Raw genomic sequence first — 20,885 nt, 5'->3', positions numbered from 1 at the left:
ACATGCAGAAGAGATGCATGAGAATTTCGAAAACCTTTAATGAGCTACAACCCAGGAGGGCTGTAGTTGAAAAAAAAAGGGGGGGGAGTGGGGATAAAGGTGATAAGGTGATTACCAGAAGTGCCCTATACATTAAGAAGAGAACATGTTCATTTTTATAAGGACTGTATAAAAAAGGCTATTAAAGAAGGCAGCAAAATACAAATGAAGATGTAAAGTGATGAAAAAATGCAGGAGAGACAGTAAATATTATGCACATAAGCAGGTAAAGTGCAAACAGCAATTTGACACTGATGAAACTAAAGGAGACATTAGAATAATTTCCTCTAACCTGGTGGGATCTCTCATGTATTTCACTTCTATCTTTCCTTGTCCCCTGACCTTCTCAATACGTCCTTTGCCTTTCCAAAGTCAAGATACATTCCCCCAAAAGAGTATCTCAAACCCGCTTTCTTGGATCTTGGAGTAAACAAGTAAAAATCCCTTCTTATTTTGATTTTTTAAAAGTGTAAATTACCACCCAACTTACATTTCAACAGAGACTTTAGACTGCTTTGGCATTAACAGCATTTGGAGGTGGAAAGTGTATCTGATTTGTTTTTTTAAGGATTTGTTTCAACCAAAGCCAAATGTATCAGGTACACAGGCAGTGTAGGTCCTCCTGTCTCCAGAACAAACACTGCTATGACTGAAATTTTCTGTCCTTATTTTCATCTCTGCTTCAAGGGTCAGTGACCCCAGCAGTGGAAGATCACCCAGATGAGCAATTGGGACAGTTATCCTGCTGGGAACCGTGTTAAATCAAAGAACATCATTGCTGTCTGTGAGCAAAATGGAATTTAGTTTTAATTTTGCATTACAAGACTGCATTACAAAATATCAGAAAAGCTGATATTTACACCTGTAACAACAGATTCCTGATCATTAGATTAATTTAGCTCTTTTGCTGGACTGAAGTAGAAAGGAAGAAGAACATGAGATTAAGCTGTTGCTGAAGCACAACTTGGGAGAGCTCCTGCTTCCATAGCTCCTCACTTTAAGAGCACTGGTTTCCTCCCTCACACAGACTTTCTTGGACCATTTCTTCCCCTCATCTTTTCTTCTTTTCCAGCTGGAGAACAATGCCAGAAAGCAGCGCTGGTGGGTAACATCTGAACTTTGCAATCAGATGTGTGAGGAGCAGCTGTTCCCGTATGTGCAAGAAACAAATGACACAGGCATACCATATATCAAATGGTACCATATATCATACCATATATCAAATCAGTCATTCCCAGATATTGTAGGCGGTAACTGGAGGTCCAGCTACAATACTGTCATCAGTCAGTTGAGCTGAGCCCATCCAGCATCTACGCTCCTCTAGCTGAAGTCTAGTAACAAAAGTGGATATGCAATTCTGCCGCTAGCTCTATTTCAGGTCCATTATTCTGTGTTTCTAGAGTGCTGTGTTTGAAGTAGCCTTATCCTGAAGCTGGAAAATGAAACAGTCTGAAGTGACAAAAAATGCAATGAAAAAACTCACAACAAAGCAACAGATTATGTGAATCTCATACACAGAGATTGAAAGAAAAGGAAAGAAAACCCTACTAGCAGAGAATATAGCTTATAAATCAATGTCTTTGCTCAGGACCCACAAACTAGCACCCACAACACACCTCAGGATTCATTTCTAAAACCTTGCTGGGTCACAGTACTGAATGACATCATAAATCTACAGCATGGACAGAAACAGAACCAAGCTTCTTACAAACCAGTGGAAGGTTTGTTCTAGTAACTGGTTACAAAACAAAAGTTCCAGCTGTGGTTTGGAGTGGGATCCATCTGCCTGTCATGAATATATCATTAGGTGTCTCTCTGCCTACTCAAATACTCACTTCTGTGTCTAAGAATTAGAAAAAAAGAACATTTTTTTTGTGCTTTATCTTACTGTTAGACTCCTGCAGTGCAGTCTGGAGGATCTGATGCATTTTCAGTTCTGTTCAGCTCAGCAACAATAAGCTCAGTAAGTTAGTAATTATGGTACAGCTTTCTTGATTCTCAAGTGAGTATTTGCTACAGCAATTCTACGCATATCGTCATAGTTTATGGGTCATGAGAGAACATGCTGCTGTCTTATCCTAAAGTTCTTGGTATTCAAAAGTGAAATACAACATGTAAGTACTCTTACTAAATTTCTAAGAATGCTGAACTCATATGATCTACAAGACACCCTAACCAAATTTGTAACTCAGAATATTATAAGGACCATGTAAATGATATTTTTAAATACACGGCAAGGGATTTGGCCAGACCTTGTCCTGTACAGGGTCTTGAATCATTCTAGAGGAGTAACAGAGAAAATATACTTTTAGCATGAAGTCACAAAATCTCCGTATTTACAATATGTAGCAAGGGGATGTGAGGACCTTTGTCTAAAAATCTACCACAGCAGCTATCATTGCACAAAAGCTTCAATTTACGTATCTCCCAGAGTCAGTATTTTTATGAAGTGGAACTGGTCTGAAATGTTTTTCCAAAGCTTCTCATGCTTCATTCCTGTGTTCTCTTACAAAAATTACTGCCATTGATTTGTTTCCACGTCCTGCACCCTCATCCATTATGTAAAAAACCACTGCCAAAAACAATGCTACAAATCTCAGTGAAACTGGAATATCCCTTGACAAGCAGACCCCATCTCAAAATAAGTGAGAATGAGAAACACATTGCTCTGATTTTCTGATTCACAGAGGAATTTTTTCTCTCCTCTCTTGTGTGCCGGCAAGGCAGTGGAAGTTTTATCAGGAAAGATTTTACACAAGTCACTTTAGAAAATATTTACATTAGGAACGTTTACATTAATAATGGATTTAGAGGTAATAGTTCCTGTGAAAGCTGTTAAGTGGCATCAAAACACAGCAGCATCAAAACTAAAGCTGAACTTCTGTGTTATTTTAAAGACACAAACAACACTTAGGCTACGTAAGAAACAAAAATCCTCTCCCTATCACTGCTATGTTTTCTTTTTTCCTAAAAGCAAGATGAAACTGCTTGATGAAAATATTTTGCTTAAGGGGAAAAAGTTGGGGTTTTCCAATAAAAATATTATGGTCTCCCTGGGAAATCTGGACAGACACCAAGAGTGTCCTGCTGTTCAGCCCCCTACCCCATCTGATATTTTAGCAGTTCCAGATGGCCTTTACTACAGGATGACCTCCCCTCTATTCTTTTATTATGACCTTTGGGTCACAAATTATCTATAGGATGCTGCTGTCATTCTGTAAGACACTGTTCCACTCTTTCATCTAAAGAATGAAGATGCTTAACATTAAAACTCATTTTTGTTAGGCTGACCTTCCAATGATGATCAAAACAGACAGTTATTCCAATCAATGTCACTGCTGGAGAAAATATGTTTCATTTTTTGCAACACTGACATTAAGAAACTACGGTACGGTTTTAAATCAGATCACTTTTGCAATTCTACTTGGCTGGAGAGCATTGCATGTTATAGTCATTTAAAATACCAAAAATATTGCTGTAATGGCTTTGAGTTACATTGATTAGAAGGATGTGGTGGGTTTGTTTTTTGTAAGATATTGATGTGGTTTTCATGTATACTTCATTGATAGGATATAATAAAACTTTATGTAGGATTTATTAATTATTTGTCTTTATCATTATAAATGGAATACACTGAATTTGCATAGGAAAATATAATAAATAGTCCCAATGTACTAAATAAAGTAATAAGGTTAATTTCTTTCCTGCTGTCAGTAAATTCATGTTAGCAGTCTCTCGTCAGCTTGACATCAATTAATGATTTTAATTCCAGACTCTTGTCACAGTACTCACTACCCTTTCGTCTAATTAAAATGGATGATGCATGATGAAGGGAAAACACAAGACTTCTGTTCTTGTTGTAACATTTCTATTCATTAGTATACTTTTACAACAAAGGGCTTGTGGCTTTAATGGCACTAGAGAAAGATGAAGAGAAGTTTATTATATGTTGGAGATAAAGACCCTTATGCCCTTAGGGAACATATAATACAGGAAGCATTTTATGGAATGAATGAATCCTTCAGGAAAAAAAATATCAATGTTATTTTAACTACTAATGAACATACAGAATGTTTCGCTCTAAATTTAGGAAAAATCATTACGAGAACAACACCCACTGAAATTGTAGCCTTGTTTACATTCACACAAAAGTTCCTGTCAGCCTATTGATTGATCTCCAAAAGTAACAGCAAATCTGCCAATACAGAGACAAATGCCTGATCCACCTCCCCCAGACGGCATCTGTGCATGACCAAGGTCCCCAGCCATCTCTCCCACTCTTTCTGCCATACTCTGGCAGCTGCAACAGCATCGCCTCCTGCCTACAACCACTGAAAGCTTTTCCCCAGTCCCCATTATAAGCACTTTTCCCCCAGTTGACAGCCACAGCCGTGCCGGGAGCTCCCCCTCCCGGCCCCGCCGCCGGTCCCACTGCATGACCGATGCCAGCACTGGTGACATTTGCAGAGACATGGATAAAAATAACAGCGGAATTATGTAAATGTAATTCCCTTTGTAGCCTAAAGGAACAAAAGGTTATGTTTTCCAACACAGAAAGGGGGGAAATGAGCAAAGCATCAGGTCTCTTTTCCAGACGATAACTATACACATGTACGTACAAAGCACAGTATTGCTTTGCTGTGTGTTAATCTTCTTCCAACAAGTATAACAGAGATTGGAATCATATGGCTGCTTTTTCACAGCAAAGGAAGCCCCTGGCTCCGAAAGCCCCCATGGGAATGCTCCGTCATCCTCCCAGCATTTCTGGAGCCTCTGTCATAGCGCTTCCACCAGAGCAGCTCTTAAATTCTCTTCCAGAAGCTTTCTCCTAATCTCCTCAAGACTGATACTCGCAACATAGGTGTTTAACCACCCGATTTTGCACCCATTTCAGTGGAAGTTGAAGAAGAATATAATGCTAAGATTAATACTTCTATGGAGATTTATAGAACATTAATAAAGCTCTTAAGTCAGTGTATTAACCAAAAAGAGAACCTATCCTGTAGACCCTTCTTTCCAGAGGAGGAAGTGCCTCTAGAGGTTGATTAAAGCATAAACTCTATTTGCCCATTAGCTGGGATCACTTACTCTGAATCAGGAGATTACATTAGAATTGCAACTTTCACCTTTTAAGCATTATTTAGTGGTCAACCACACTGGACACAGCTGAATTTATTGAAAACTTCCCAAAGAGGTAAGTTTATTTCATTCTTCTGTTATCTACTACCCAAGTACAAAGAGTAAAGCTGGTTGGGTTGGGTTGGGTTGGTTTGCCAGAGGAAGTCAGTCCAAGGCTGAAGACCAAGGGATGGCATGTGTGGCCTTACCAGGCAGGTGTCAAGAACTGCACAAGTTTTTGATTTGTTGAAGATTAATTTTGTCATAAACACAGAGCTGCAGAGGAACAACAACAACAAAAAAAATCCCCCAAAACAATAAAAAAAGAAATCCAAGGAAAAATCCAAAGGTACTAGAACCTGCTGTTAGAGGAATGTCTCTCTTCAGCAAAGGCTACGAAAAAAAACAGACAAGAGTAGAACGTTTTCTGAAGACTTCTGACTTCATATCTCCTAAGAAAGAGACTACAGAGTCTTGAAGAAGTCAGAAAACATTTCAGGGCAATCGGGTTGCAGGATACCAATGAACACACGGTCTCCATATCAAGAAAACCCTATCCTGGGGGACCCTCGAACACCAGATGCAGAGTTTCTAAAGTGGAAATGTCTGTGGGCTTCCAAAGGCTTAGATCCAGTAGCACAGCAGAAGGTGACCATTCATATGAAAACTAACCACGTTGGAAAGCTGATTCCTCTTGATCATTGATAAAAGTTTCAAAATCTGGTTTTAACTCTATCCTACGTAGCAATGCCAGCATAAGACTACAAGCAGTTCAAATATCTCGGAAAGCTTAAGTTATTCCACTCATGTCCAATCTGCAAAATCCCAGATATTACTCTTAGAAAGATGGGCAAAACTCACGTGCATCAGGAGACTCAGGAACTGATAAAAGACCTTCAACAACAAAAGCAAGAAGGGCCCAGGGTTGTTTTCTCAGCGTATCCAAGTAAATGTAGCATGTCAGTGGTACCCACTTTTAGTAGCCCCATGATGGACAGGATGACAGCATGGCAAAGAGGGGGTCCACTTTAGCATATATATAAACAGCTGTGGTCTGGCACAGGAATAGCTAATTGAATTCAGGTCTTATTTGACTTAAGTATAGTCTGTTTCTTAGGAGACACGAGGCCAAATTCAGAAAACCTATTGCTTAGTTTTGCCTTAAGGCTTTGATTGGTACCACTGCTGGGGGAAGCAGCCTTTCTAACAGCACACCAGGGCACATCTGGATTTTCACATCAGTGCTTGGCAGATAGGTAAGATTAATGCAAACAGACTTATTTTCCTGGATTAAACCAGTAATTAAGAATGGTCACACAGGGACAATGTCTTATGGCCTTGGATGAACTGTTAATCAAACATTTGGAGAATTTACAAATAGCAAGCATTTTATAGCAGTTTTGGTAAGAATGTCTCCTCAGATGACATTCCTAATTGCTCCAGTATTCTATTTCACTGAAAGCTGCTTGTATTTTCAATGAGATAATTTCATTTTCAGTTCAAAATTACTTTAAGATTGTCAGTAAACATGTACCATATATAGCTTAAGAGATATGCTCCTTAATTAGAAATTATTAGTAGTAATATGTTTATAAAAGGCAATTTCATTCATTTTAATCATGGTAAATTGAAGAACATTAATTTGCTTATTTGTCTTTTAATCAATATGAACACTACTTTTCAGATTTTAAAGAAAATACTATTGTAAGCACAATACTATTAAAATTACCAAGTCAAGGCATAAGAATTCCATAAAATCGTGGGCATGATTGATTTTTTAATGGATGATACACTTGTTCTCTGACCCCCTAAGGATTTTTGCTCCTAGCCTCTCATACATAGTAAATTCGTTAAATCCAACCTATTTCCCCAAAGTATTGCATCATTATAGAGGTATATAGTACCAAATACCAAGTAAAATAGAGTAAGTGAATTGTACTGCTAAATACATCAAGGAGGAAAAAACCCACAGAAAACAAAGTTAAAATAGCAGCCATTATGAACCAACACTGACAGTAATATTTTACTCTGTTTCCTAGTAAGCATTTTGAGGGATTGTTCAGTTAATTTGCAAGAGTTCTCTTCATTAAGAGCATATATCTAACATCATTATTTTACAGGATCAAAAGGAAACGCTGTGCAATCTAACTGCAAAAATATTTAGTCTCTATGGACCAAATCAATGTCTGAATTTTTCAGAAACAGAAGGAAGCACCTCACACATTTGGTTGCTATTTTATTGTCTTTTATTAGTTGTACATGCCACTACCCCAAAGAACTCGCATTCTCTTATAGACATAACACAAAGGAAAGCAAATACACTGTTAGGGAAAGAGAGTAACAGGAGGAAGAGGACCCGTGTTATGATAACATCAAGCTGTTACGAAGTTCTGGCGCATGCATTTTCTGCAGTTTCAGTGAACACATAAAATTGTTTTTATGACACACGAAGAGTGAGATTCCAGGAAAGATTCAAATTGGTTAGCATAATTTGACGGACAGGGATAAGGAATTTGCCCCATGCATTGGGGGCTACACAAATAATTTCATAATTCTACCTTGGTACCCAGCGTGACTATTGCAACCTCTCTTACATCACCACATGGACAGTCTGTGCTCTCACCATTCTTACTGAGAGAGACAGAGACACAGAGAGACACAGAGAGAGAACAAAGAGAGAAAACATTACTAACTCAAACCTCAAGTCTTTCTTCTTTGAATAAATGCATAGAGCAGATATTCTGGGGACCTAAGGTTACTAAGAAACCCTACATGCAAGGCAATTTTGGGTTCAGCAGTGCATATGAAGCCAGGGATCAGTGCTGTGCACATGTGGCCAAGCTTTCCCCTGCCCTGAGCTGGCTGGAGCGACAGAGGCAGCTTTCAACGTCCCTGCAGCCCTGGTGTGAGTTTATCCACAAAGGAGCTGCCCTGCCCATGCGCAAAGGGAAGCTGACTGCACAAACCCCTCATTTCCAAAGTCACTTAATGCCCTTCAGTTCCAGGATCCCCCTTTACCATTTAAGCACATTACTCTTAAAATCAGGAATAGATTTAATGGCTCTGCCTCACTTCTGTTAAAAAGGAGAAAATAAAAAACAGAGCAGAAAAAATAACAAAGCACTGTGATCCAGCCACGCTCTACTGTCGGAATAGATGGAGAAAGACATGAATAAATTTTTACATCCGCTTATGCTAGTATGTCTGTTAAAGAGTAAAACATTTCCCATAATGTAATCCAAACAGATAATCACAAATTTTCTGCAGTTTAACAAGTTAGTGCTGATCTTCATTAACTAATAGATGTACACTCCTAGCCTGCCTTAGCTGTAACATAAATCACTCAACCCTAAAAGAACTCAAAGCAAACCATTTCAGGTTTAACTGAGGAGACTACACCAGAGTCACTGTGGCTCTGCTACTGCACTGAGCTGTTAGTGATGAAGCCATCATTTATAAACTTCTGTTTTCACAGAAGACCAAGTTGCATAGAGAAGATGGTTGAAGGGATCAATAGGACTAACTAGTCATAGCTCCTACACAAGGACAACAAAATTTCCCTCCATAGTTCCTGCATCAATCCTCAATTTATGGCTGCGCTATAGCATAATTTTTAGATAAATCATTCCAATTCATAGTTCCCATTCACTGCTAAATGTGTCTGAATCTATTTATCATTCAACATTCAAACTTTGTGGTCCTTTAAAGTTTGTCTCCTTACTGAAGAGATGTCTATTTCAAGAGGTATTCTCTCCATGCGCACCCCAAATACTAGTTCATTTATCCCTAAGCTTTCCAAGATTTTGACTAAATTGATATAAGAGATATCAGACTCCAGGCCCCAGATATCTAGGACTATAAGAGACAGGATGAAAAGTAGATTTGAAATATTGAGAAGAGCATATGACATATATATTACATACGTTTTTTATGTTAAGGGAAGCTGACAAGGAAAAATAGAGGTACTCACCACTCATTTTTAAAATTAGCAGTTTAATATACATATCATTCCATAAACAGACTGCATAACACATAAATAGACTGAACTCCAGTGACAAATATACTGGTAAGTATAATTTTAAGGTAGCTTCTAAATATATCAAGGAAAAATCTAGATATGCCAGACTTTGAAGAAAAATACAAAACATACTTCATTCTATATAAATATTTGTTTTCTGAAAACGTCAATAAAATCAGTTATAGAATATATAAAGAAAACATTTCATTTTATTACTTCAGTCTCCTCAATAAGGGAAGGAGCTCTGGGTCTATAAAAGATGCTTAACGCAGCCAAAGATACTAACGTCCAGAATAAATCCAGCTTTGTCTTGTTATGTAAAGTATATAAACATATCAACATTTGGGAAATTTCATCAGTGAAATTCAACTTCAGTTATGTAGTTTAAAAAACAAACTCTCTCTATCAAGGTTTAAGCAAATACTGAAGTCTACCTCTCCTGTTCTTGCTTCATTCGTATTCTCTCCTCTTCTGAAGTAAGAGCTTCCTGCACTTTTATTTTACCAGTTTTCTCACTCTTGTCATCTTTGCGATGTTTGCCAAACCTGTTAATAACACACAAAAAAAGAATCTAACTTGTGAAATGAACAAAACTGTATTTTCCTTTTCCTACGACAGAGTCCTCCAAGAAGGGCTGCTTGGAAACCACGAAGGGGAAGTGCAAACACCTCAGAATCTCAGTTTTTAATATTTTTAGGCTGTCTTTTTTTTTTTTTTTAAATAGTTTCTTTAGTTTCTTTTTAAATTTTATTTTTCTTTCACTCCTCTTTATAGAATTTATAGAATTCCTCACTAAAGAACAGACCAAAACAACAACAAAAAATAATAGGAACACATTCCTTTTTATTTTTCCAGGATTTTGAGTTCACTGTTCTTAAATACACAAACAATGTTTTACTCAACGCTCTCACTGCCAAAGAACACAACATCAAGTGAAGGCTTTCACATACACAGGAGACATGTATGTGACAACTGCCCAATGCGCAGTCCCACTCTGCACACCCGCCCCACGAGACCAGTTTCACCACACAATGGACACCATCCAAAAATGGATATTTATTCCTTTTCAGCACCAAGGGGTTTTTTTAAACTTTGTTACTCATGCCTCTTTTCCCCCAAGGGTGTTGCAGTACAAGGTGTGCGAGCGGAGGGCTGAGGGATGGAGCTGGCTGCGCTGCCCCAGATGGAGCGGGATGCTGCCAACCCTGTGTTTGCCTTTCTCATGCCTCATCTTCCCCTCTGCCAGCTACGTTTCAAGTATTTTACATTATTCCCTATTTGCACATACCACTGTTTTCTTTTAGACTTTCAGGGAGAGCACAGTTTGGCATTTGAGATACTCAGTTCTTAGATATTTCAGACCTATTCTGAAATGAATGACTTTTGTATAAAGCGAACTAAACACACACTTAAATATAGCCCTTAAATACATCTAAAGTTTAGATGGCAATTTTCATTTTAAGGCAGAAAGGGTAACACATTTATTAAACAGTATCTTATTAGAATGCATATCTATTAAACATGGGATAATTTATCATACCCAAAGTAGCATGAATTTTACTTATTTTTTTAATCAAACAATTAGATAAGAGCAGACTGACACTTGGGGCACTTCTCACTCAGGTTCACATCAAAGTGAAATGAAAGTACTGAAACACGCGAAGTCCAGCAATGGTGCAACAGGACAGTCTGAACGCTCAGGAGCACTGAAGTAAAACACAGAGTTCTTAAAACCTTCTTCTGACCCATGAATGTAAACTGATAAAATATTTAGAGTCCACCAGGCATTTATAATCTTTTCCCTTTTGTTCCCGTTGATTCTAGCACAAAGTCATTGTGTGGGCTGAGGACGTACCACACAGCAACTCTGCAGAAAGACTAATTTCTGGCCACTCACTCAAGAGATATTATTACACCATGAAAGCATGTTTATGGCTCTTTAGGGCAGTTGTTTAATAACACAACAACACAAAAGTACAGTGCAGGGGTGTGAACACAAACTTTAGAGTGCATGGCTGTTCTCAACAGTTCCCAGACTGCTCATTTCCAAAGTAATTCAGGCATATGAAAACTGAAATTGTTCATTAATAATCATCTGAAAAGGGAAAGGCAGAGGACATGACAGGGTTTAGAACCGCAAAATACTATATAAAGTCTCTGCTTTTATAGTATATTATTTGTAAAAGTGACATACTTAAATTCAGTGACTAGAAACACCAGCGTGTATATTTTAAAATGTCCACTTATTTATTAGAGAGTAGTCAAAACCATTATACAAAACATTTACACTCATGACACAAGAGATTCAAATCAAGTTCTGGATGTCATACACCAGACAAAAGAGAATGGTTAATTTAAAATAGCCCTAAATCCTCTTGACAAGGGAGGAGTTTTGGCAGAAAAACAGTGGAACGGAGCCATTTTACCCTGATACACAGAGCGTGTCGCAGGTGGCAGGGGTCTGACTGACACAACACACAGAGCTGCGAAGAGACACACAACATATGTGGTACTGTAGCACAGCATCTCTGGGATGCCTGTGTTTGCTTCTGTCTCCTGCCCTTCCCCGACCCATTCAAAATGTCAGGCAAAGTAAAGGAACCAAATTCTGGAGTAGCTGGTTTATTTTTGAAGAAGAATTAGTGGTTTTAAAACAAAAAATAAGAAGAGATAAAATGGAATTAGTTAGTACCCATCAGGTTTTGGCAGCAAAACAGAATTTCTACCACTATAAATCAATTCATTGCAAGTATGAGCAGAAATATATGGAAATCAATACCTTATTTAAAAAGATAAAGTACACAGGAAGTTTCTAATAATCCTTGTATGAAATCTAGTAAATGTCTGGTCAGGCCACATGATTGTGGGGAGAGTACTTCTGATGTTAACACATAAAGCAAACCTAGCAAAAATTGACGGTTTGAGTTTCCAGATCCAGTTGTCCGAGTGCAGAACGCACCACGCTCGTGCTGCATTTCACCACGGGCAGCAGCGGGCTTCCCGCACGGGCAGCGCTCAGAGCAGCAGGAGGGTTCCACTGGGTTTGGCTCATGAGCAAGCTGTGGCAACAACCCTTCTTTTCTTGTCTTCCATGGTTTCCTTCCAGTCATCTGGGAATGAATGCTCCTTCTGCCTTTGGGGACAATCCTGATAAAGTCTCCAGAAGACATCTCTGGTCCTCTCCCAGGCATTTCAAAGGGTGGTCATTTTGTCCTAATTCTGACAGAAGACTTTCCAGTGCCTGTCTCTGACAAGCTCCTGCTCACCCCGGCATTGGACATCCTGGCAGAGGATAAACCACAGAGGTCTTGCAAACTTGCTTCCTCTGGACTTTGTGTCTCACAGAGTGATTTATCTGCCATAATCACCACTCCCTGTAATAAGTTCAGCAACATTAACTGCACTGCCCCTACATTTGAACCCAGAATAATCAATGTTATCCTCTTCCTCCCGGATTGGGGCTTCATGTTTTTAACAGCATCACCTACACAGATAGCACCTCCATGATACTCATAAGTCATGGAGCTGCAGAACAGTTTGGAAATATGTTGTCCTAAATGATGCTGGCTCTGAATACTTCTGCATACTTTTGGCTAGACCTCTGGGCAAAAATATTTACAAGTTCAAATTTCTCTTTTCCACTGAGAACACAAGTCTAACAGTATCTCTGTTAAGCTTCAGCTTACAATAGTGGAAGTAACACACAAACAAAGGAAAAACATTTTCCTTTCTCCACCATTGAGAAAGGTGTTTAAAAGAATTGTGATGGGGACACATACGTACATACACACACTCCCCTTTTATTTTTGTAGGAGAGGTCAACACTCTCCACTCCAAATATCATTCAAAGGGTTTTGGTGAGATTACTCTTGCTAACAGTAAGTGTGCTTGCTATTTATTTCTGTTAAAAGTGTTTGCTTCGTGAAGTACGATTTATAGTCTAATGAAACCCGCAGCCCAAATCAGCATCCTCTCCACCAAATTTGTAACAGACATTTATAAATTATTTAACATACATATTCAAGCCAAGTTTAATTACAGAAGAGCAATATCCAGCAATAGTAAGGCACACCATTAAAGTGAGCTGTTAAAACTCTCTCAAGTGTATAATGCTATGTACTCTGGTGACTACACTGGTGTCAAGCTATTCAAAATCACCAGTCCTTCTAATTTCCTCAGGTAGATGTCTCCTACTCTGATTCATAAATATTAAATAAAACAGGACATTTAGAAAAAAAAATAAAATAAGTGTACTGAGAGCACTGAAATTCATAGAGTCTGTGCAATATCCTTTCAAAGCACCAAATGCACTTCCCGTAGCCACCTGCACTGTCTCCACAGCAAGTGGCAAAGCCCTTCCCTGCAGCTCCCCAGTGGCCCATGAGCAGTTGTGGTAGTCAAAAGAAGCTAAGTCAGGTCCCCAGAATTACTCCCGGTATTTAAAACACCCTAATTTAAATGCATCAGCCCAGGGAAAAGATCTGGCTCACCTTCCCCAAAATGCACCATTTTCACCCCTGTGAAGCTTACTTCTTTAGTGCTCAGGTACCCAAAAGGAAGGGAGATGAAATTAGCATGTTTGTCCCACATATAACCCATGACAACTTTGGAACCTTACTGCTCCCAACACTATTTCTTCCATAAAGCATATATGGAATGTTCTGGCACACCCACATAATAACTTCCCCAATGAAGTGACTTCTCACTTAATGATAACAAGCCAAGACTGGAAAGTGCCAAAATGCAATTGCTAACGACATCTCCCTTGTAAAACAGCAATCACCGTCTACTTGTCCTGTGTCAGAGAGACTCCAGACCTTTGCAAGGACATGGCCTTGAGGACACTGCCAAGCGATGTGACCTCAGCCCTCAGTGCTCACTTCACAGAGGCGGGAGCTGCTCTCCACTGCACGCAGCTGGGGACCGAGTGCCTGAAGCACCTGAACCTGTGATGGTCTCATTCTCACTGCTGTGAGACTGGCTGCTGGGATACTTGCTGCACTTCTTAAAAATGCAAATGAAATTACAACTTGCCATCTGAAGCAGACATGAGAACTCCACCACTCAGGATCTGTACACCGTCAGTGCTCTTTGCATTAGTCAAAAGGAGGACAGTGTTTAAAAAACAAAGGTAAGAACTACTGTTGGAATTAACAAACAAAGCAGTGCAGAAAAGGAACATCTGTGACACTGATGTTCAGACAGCCTGGGAATCTAATTCCAAGCTCCTGTCATTTGCTAAATCCAGTGCCAGCTATTTGCCTGTGAGCTATAAAAGTCCTACCTAAATCAGTGCATAAGACACCAGTGCACAGACACAAGCTGCCACATGATGTGCACTGAATTGCATACACTACTGCTTCGCAAAGTTAACAGATTAATGACAAAAAAAGTTCTAATGCTAAAGCTACAGCAGATAGTGTGGAGCAGCAGAAGCCATAGCAGCCCAACACTGACCTGTGCATGCCAGTTCCCCCACTTCGAATTCTTAGAAGTGGAGCACAGAATATTTTTATTCATGGTGGAAAATTAAGAGCAAAAGGAAAGTGCACACATTCCTCCAAACCCCCCCAAAATAAAAGAATTATCTTTCTGTTCATAAACATAGACATAGCTTAATACTTCCTGGAGGACACATACTGTATGGTTATAGAATAATCTCCTTATAATAGTAACAACATTTATAAAATAAGGGAATACTACCTCTCCTAACAGCCAGTTTATTCATTAGCTTTCTCATCTAAACCCTGTTATGAAAAGTATAGCTAAAAAGTAGTTTAATTTCATTCTGTAACTACATAAGCAAAAGCTTTAAGAAAAAATTTCTATGACTAATTGAAATACAGGTTGTAAATTAAAGATACCCTGTCTATCCTAGAGTGTGAGAAATTGATGAAAGTGAGCAGCTGAAATCTTGTTCACTCTAATTGCCAAGATACTCCAGGGTTCTACTTAATTTATAGCTTCTTAATTCTCTTTTTACATTAAGGGTTAGAGAAAGTTTCAAGATAAGTGTAAATGCTCAAAGTCATATTCACAGATCCAGAGACTTAATCCTCAAATTCAGCCAACAATAGCAACCACAGTTAGTGAAGAAATTTAAAAAATGTAAAAGAGGACCATTTTTAAAACGTATGATCTCTAGAATATAACAGCCAAGTCACATCAGAAGAAAGGACCATCCTCAGTCCCTGTGATACTAGTTTGTCACATTATTATTAATAAAAAGATGAGAACACAGACCTATATGCCCAAAGCTTGACCCTGAGATATGAAATCCCATGAACTCCGGATAATCTAATCAAGCTAAAATGCATACCCAAACCTCTCCGTCAGTCCCTAGCTGGCTTACTTTCAAGCTCACTTGCTCGAATGACTGTAATCAACCAGGAGGTGGCCCAATCCACGGCACTCGGCAGCAAGGCTCTGACTAGCAAGTACCTGCAGGGGCTTCGGGCCAACACATCAGAGCAACTAAACAATGTGACACTCAACAGAGAAGACAGTGTAGCAGAACATTTGAAGAACAAGCTCAAGCCACAAAATGATGCCATATATATGAAATATGTGAAATGTATACAAAATATACATGTGGACATAAAGAACATGTAAAGACAGAATAGATGAAGAAAGAAGGATGTACAAGTGGTAGCAACAGAAATTTCATGTTCACAACTGTTCTCAAAAATAGTTTCAGCTTAAAAGAATATATATCGGTATCCTTGATATAACAAAAATAATATAAATATAATCTGCTAAATGGATTTACTCTGATGCGTTACTGATGAGATCATTGTCGTCTGCCAAATCATCCACATATTTCATTAGAATAAAGAGCTATAGAAGAAACATGCATTAGCTGATTAATGAAAAAACACAAAAAATTGATTGAGACAGAAGTTCAGTAGCATTAAGTTCCTTAATAGAAAAAAAAGACCATCATTAAAAATTAACAACTGGTAAGCATCTTGAGCTATTCTATCAGTGCTTTCTGTCTTCAAGGCAAGCTCTTTTCCCCATAGCAGCCAACAGTATTCACACACTCACAACCTAACACTGCTCAAAGGATTTTGCAATTATTCCTCTAAACTTTTTTTCCCTGCTGTATCAGCACAATCATAAGATTTATATTGCAAAATATTATTGTGACACGTGAAAACATTCTGTTCCTAAAATAAAAATTAATAAGCCTAAGCATTCAACAGCACACAAACAAAATCATCCTGCTTAGTGATTACTTCAGGGTTTACAAGCATTCCTTTTAAAAAAATTGTGCAAGTGATATCTTTAAAAACAAGCTTGCAAGTGCAAACATTTACATATTTGCGATGGATTTCTAGAAATGGCCAGTTATCACACCTAAGTGACCCAGCAGCCACGCTGCCCTGGGATGATACAGAAGCACGGATGTACAGGGAGCAGGAGCAAGGCACCTCCATGTAGGAGCTTGTGGCCATAGTCAAAATGGACATTTAGAACTTTTTGTTCCCATGGATTTCCTTGCCTATGTTAAAACTGATAAAGCAGCAATTCTGGTGCAACGTTCAGCAAAAAGACCCCTGGCCAGGAGGGTTCCTGGAGAACTTTGTTGTCCCAAACAAGAAGAGGGCATTACAAAAGGACACAAGTAACTCATGAAAATGGAGAATACCTCTGGAGAGGTACACTTGTACCTCTTCAGAGCAATCAAGTTTGCCTTCAAGCAACAGAGAAACTCATGTGCTTGGTCATGAACACAGAAATTTAAACCAGTAGAACCAAAGTGGTTATCACTCCAAATTACCAGCCCTCTCTGAAGCCACCACCCTGTGCATGAATTCTGTAGAGCACGTGAAGCTCTTCTGTGACATATTCATACATTTCTATCACCATCATCTGCCTCACCTTCCAAACATTAAAAACCATTTCTTCAGCACCATTCAGGTGCAGATTCTAGTATATCTCACCAAACTAAGGCTACTCAAAAACAATTGCGAGGACAGCACATAGATCCCAATACTTCATGTGCAACATCACTAGTGATTCCCACAACTTCCTGGGAAGAAGTGGAAGCAACATATGGGATCAATAACTGTTTCCAGCCACCGATGCTTAATCTGCCCATCTTTGTGAGTCAGTATCCCAACTTCATAGAAAACGAGTATGATGCCAAACCAAGAGACATGTCATGAGGTTTCATTCAATTATTTTCATAAACAGTTTTGATAACATTTCCTGAAAGGCATGACACAACAGGCAGAATATTATTCACACCAAGCCACTCTCTTTTCACAACTTAAGTATTTGTAATATTTACTTTCATCATAAAATGGTGGAACTTTTAAAAACAGATTTCTTTTAGAGAAAGACCATCTGTTTGCAAATTTCTAAACAGAAGATAATCTTCTTGTATCGCTACTCATGATTGCCTAAAGCTATCTGGAGCCATTGACAGCATGAATAAATAAATTAATTAATAAATAAATTATCACAGGAAATAAGACAAAAACTAAGAACTAAGCCAAACTACTGCAGTTAAAAAACAAGCTGAGAAGGTCAGTGGAAGTGGGGATCATTTTAAAGTGATAATATTTGAAAGACAGCATCAAGTCAACAGATTCTTCTGTTGTATGGCTGAATCCGCTCAGTAAGCAATACCACAATGTACTAGAAGTCATCATCAATAACTCCTTTTCATAGTGGTCAACCAAAATCTGTTAAACTGTGGATTGCAGCACCCCTGAAGGAATAAAAAAGAAAGCTTCTGCTCAGATACAAGTATGTTAGCAATCATCAATGATGGGAGCAACCACAGAAGCAGTACATGCTATTTTAATGAAAGCATTTTAAAGTTTGCCTGTGTGGCAAAAACTCTTTATTGTTGTGTATTCAAAAAAGAGAGTGGTTATCGAGGACAAAGTTAGTTGCCTCAAGATTAAATCTGATACACTGTGTGCTATAAGTCAGTGAAGGTAGTAGCTCATACATGTGACACAGCCAAGCTAATTCAGCCTTTTAATAGATAATGTAATCCTAATGGGCAACATATCCTTTCATTACTGTCATTTAATGTACTTAGAAACGCTCCTGTCCCCCCCTCAGACAAAATTTGCCCATCAAGTCTTCAGTGCCCTGTCAGGTAATTCAGTACTGAGCAGTAAGATGTTAAACAGTAATTGAAAATCTGTAAATACAAATTGCAAAAACATTAAGTCTCACTTGCGAAGTAAAGAGCAAAATCCTGGAAAAGTCTGACTGAAGACCTCTAGTACGTCAACTCGTGTTTCACGGACTACATATATAAAAGCAGACACATCGTCCTTTGCAATACGTAATATCACACACAGAGGGATAAAAAAAAAAAATTAAAAAATCCCAAATTCTAAGCACAAGCAACAGCCTAGTATTAACAGGTGCTTGACTGTTTTTGAATCTAAAGTGCAATGTAGCTATTCTTCTATAGCGTAAGCAATTTTTCTTTTGGGTGTTGGGGTAAAATGCTCCTTCCCAGTGCACCGGCTGCCACGACCAGCCGAGCAGCTCTTGTCCAGGTGGTGCTGAGCAGGTCCCAGACCCCAGCCCAGTGCTCCCCCCCAACAACTGCGGCCCTGCAGCCACGCAGTGAGGTGGGCACACTTCTAGTATTGCATTCGGCACACTCCATAGATCAGTTTAAAAACTGTGGACCAATTTAAGTATTAATAACACTGCTTTGTGTGCCTCTAATTAGCAGTGTCCACTAAAAGTGCTTAGAGAAAGCGTTTAAACCATGGCTACTCTTCAACGTGTTCGCTCCACAACTATACTTCTAATTCCTGTTCTGTTCATTTTAATGCATTATTGTTTCAAAATACAATGCTTCAAAATTGCAAATTACATCTGGCTCAAGGGCTGATTATGAGAAATACTAGCACTTCTGCCTCTGCGTGAATAACTCTGATAATAATGAGAGATTGATTGAGCTCCAAGAAGTCCAAATGATGAGAAGGGTCAATTTGAACATTTCTATTAGCTTCTTTTGTTAAATCTAACACTTTGCCAGGCCAGAGACAAATACTGCATCTGGTTACCATGATTTTTTCCACCATACAGAAGTACAATTTAGAAAATGGGTACTGGTCTAAAGGCAGACCTTATAAGAAATGCTAATGAAACATAAGGCTCAGGGAAGAGTGGCTGGAAAGCTGCCTGGCAGAAAAAGATCTGGGGGTGTTGATTGACAGCAGCTGAACATGAGCCAGCAGTGTGCCCAGGTGGCCAAAAAGGCCAACAGCATCCTGGCTTGTATCATGAATAGTGTGGCCAGCAGGACCAGAGAAGTGATTGTGCCACTGGACTCATCACTGGTGAGGCCTCACCTTGAATCCTCTGTTCAGTTTTGGGCCCGTCATCGTAAGACAGACATTGAGGTGCTGGAGAGAGTGCAGAGGGTGATGAAGCTGGTGAAGGGTCTGGAGCACAAGAGTGATGAGGAGCGGCTAAAGGAGCTGGGGCTGTTCAGCCTGGAGAAAAGGAGGCTGAGGGGAGACATTATCACTGTCTGCAACTACCTGAAAGGAGGGTGTAGCATGGAGGGGGTTGGTCTCTGCTCCCAAGTAGCAAGTGATAGGACAAGAGGAAATGGCCTCAAGTTGCGCCAGAGGAGGTTTAGATTGGATATTAGGAAAAAATTATTCAAGGAAAGGGTTGTCAGGCATTGGAACAGGCTGCCCAGGGAAGTGGTGGAGTCACCATCCCTGGAGGTGTTTAAAAGGCATTTAGACGAGGTTCTTAGGGACATGGTTTAGTGCCAACATTAGGTTATGGTTGGACTCAGTGACCCGGAGGGTCTTTTCCAACTGAAATAATTCCATGATTCTATGATTATATAAAAACCCACCCATTTTACTGGCATTCAAGAAAAAGTTTTTTAAAAAGACAAAAGAAAACTTGCAAGGGAAATTTGCTTCAATGCTTTTGTGGCACAAAAGGAAAAAAACACCTCAGTAACACAAAGAGTCCTCACAACTCCATTTTACAACTTTGCATGCGTATATTATGAGCATGGCATGCCTTATGTAAAGGTGTGCTACAAGAAAATCAGTAAAGACTCTGTCTAAGCACATGCAACCGGCAGAGAAATGAAGACTCAAATGTAATACAGCAGCTAGTTAGACCAAGAAATTGCAGTAACATTATTTCAACAACTTATACTTGTAGCCTTGCAATTACACTGTATAAAATCAGCAAAGGTTAACACAGACACACAAAAAGTTAATCAAACTACTGGCAGTTCATCTGGAACCTTCAAAAGATTAAAACTTCCCTACAGATCTCATTACCCAGAAATGTTAATAAGTCAGTCAGCACTTTCTCTGTCAATTACTGAAAATCTTTGTTGATACACATCTCCTAGAAAATAACCTCTGTGGGGTAAATTAAGCAATGGGTGACGTCTCTATATCTTTAGCTTCATTCGCATATTTACACTTATAGGAGGTCGGGAAAGCACAGACAGTTTCCAGCAGAGCACAACAGACAACACTGTAGGATCAGTGGGACAAGTGTAAAGAAAATGTGCTTAAAACCCAGACAAGCATGCAGCTGCATTTTCTTCTCAGAGGACTCCTGCATCACCAACCAGCAACTCCTCTCGCTAAGTTACAGCACCAGACACCAGGGCACTGGTGGCCATGGTCACAGTTTAGGGTCTCCTGTCCCAGTCTGGTGCCACAGTGCCACCTAAGTCTCT

General features: G+C 39.2%; 1 protein-coding gene across 26 annotated transcripts in view; it reads right to left on the bottom strand.

Annotated features, from left to right (window-relative positions):
• The window catches only part of PARD3 (par-3 family cell polarity regulator), a 454,313-nt gene that overhangs the window by 107,597 nt on the left and 325,831 nt on the right, over positions 1 to 20,885 (bottom strand). For 15 of the 26 annotated variants that reach the window (XM_065055078.1, XM_005504171.4, XM_005504175.4 and 12 more), the window contains one exon: positions 9,610 to 9,720. The exons of 10 other annotated variants lie outside the window; for them this stretch is intronic. In XM_065055078.1, the coding sequence (XP_064911150.1) occupies positions 9,610 to 9,720 (111 nt within the window). Of the gene's footprint in view, positions 1 to 7,380; positions 7,789 to 9,609; positions 9,721 to 20,885 lie in introns of those variants that run through there. One more of the 26 variants, XM_065055093.1, reaches the window with a different exon arrangement.

This window comes from Columba livia, chromosome 2 (genome assembly GCF_036013475.1).
Source record: "Columba livia isolate bColLiv1 breed racing homer chromosome 2, bColLiv1.pat.W.v2, whole genome shotgun sequence".
NCBI classification, from domain to species: Eukaryota; Metazoa; Chordata; class Aves; order Columbiformes; family Columbidae; genus Columba; species Columba livia.
The sequence above is the reverse complement of the archived record's forward strand: the minus strand, read 5'-3'. Positions and strand labels throughout refer to the sequence as shown.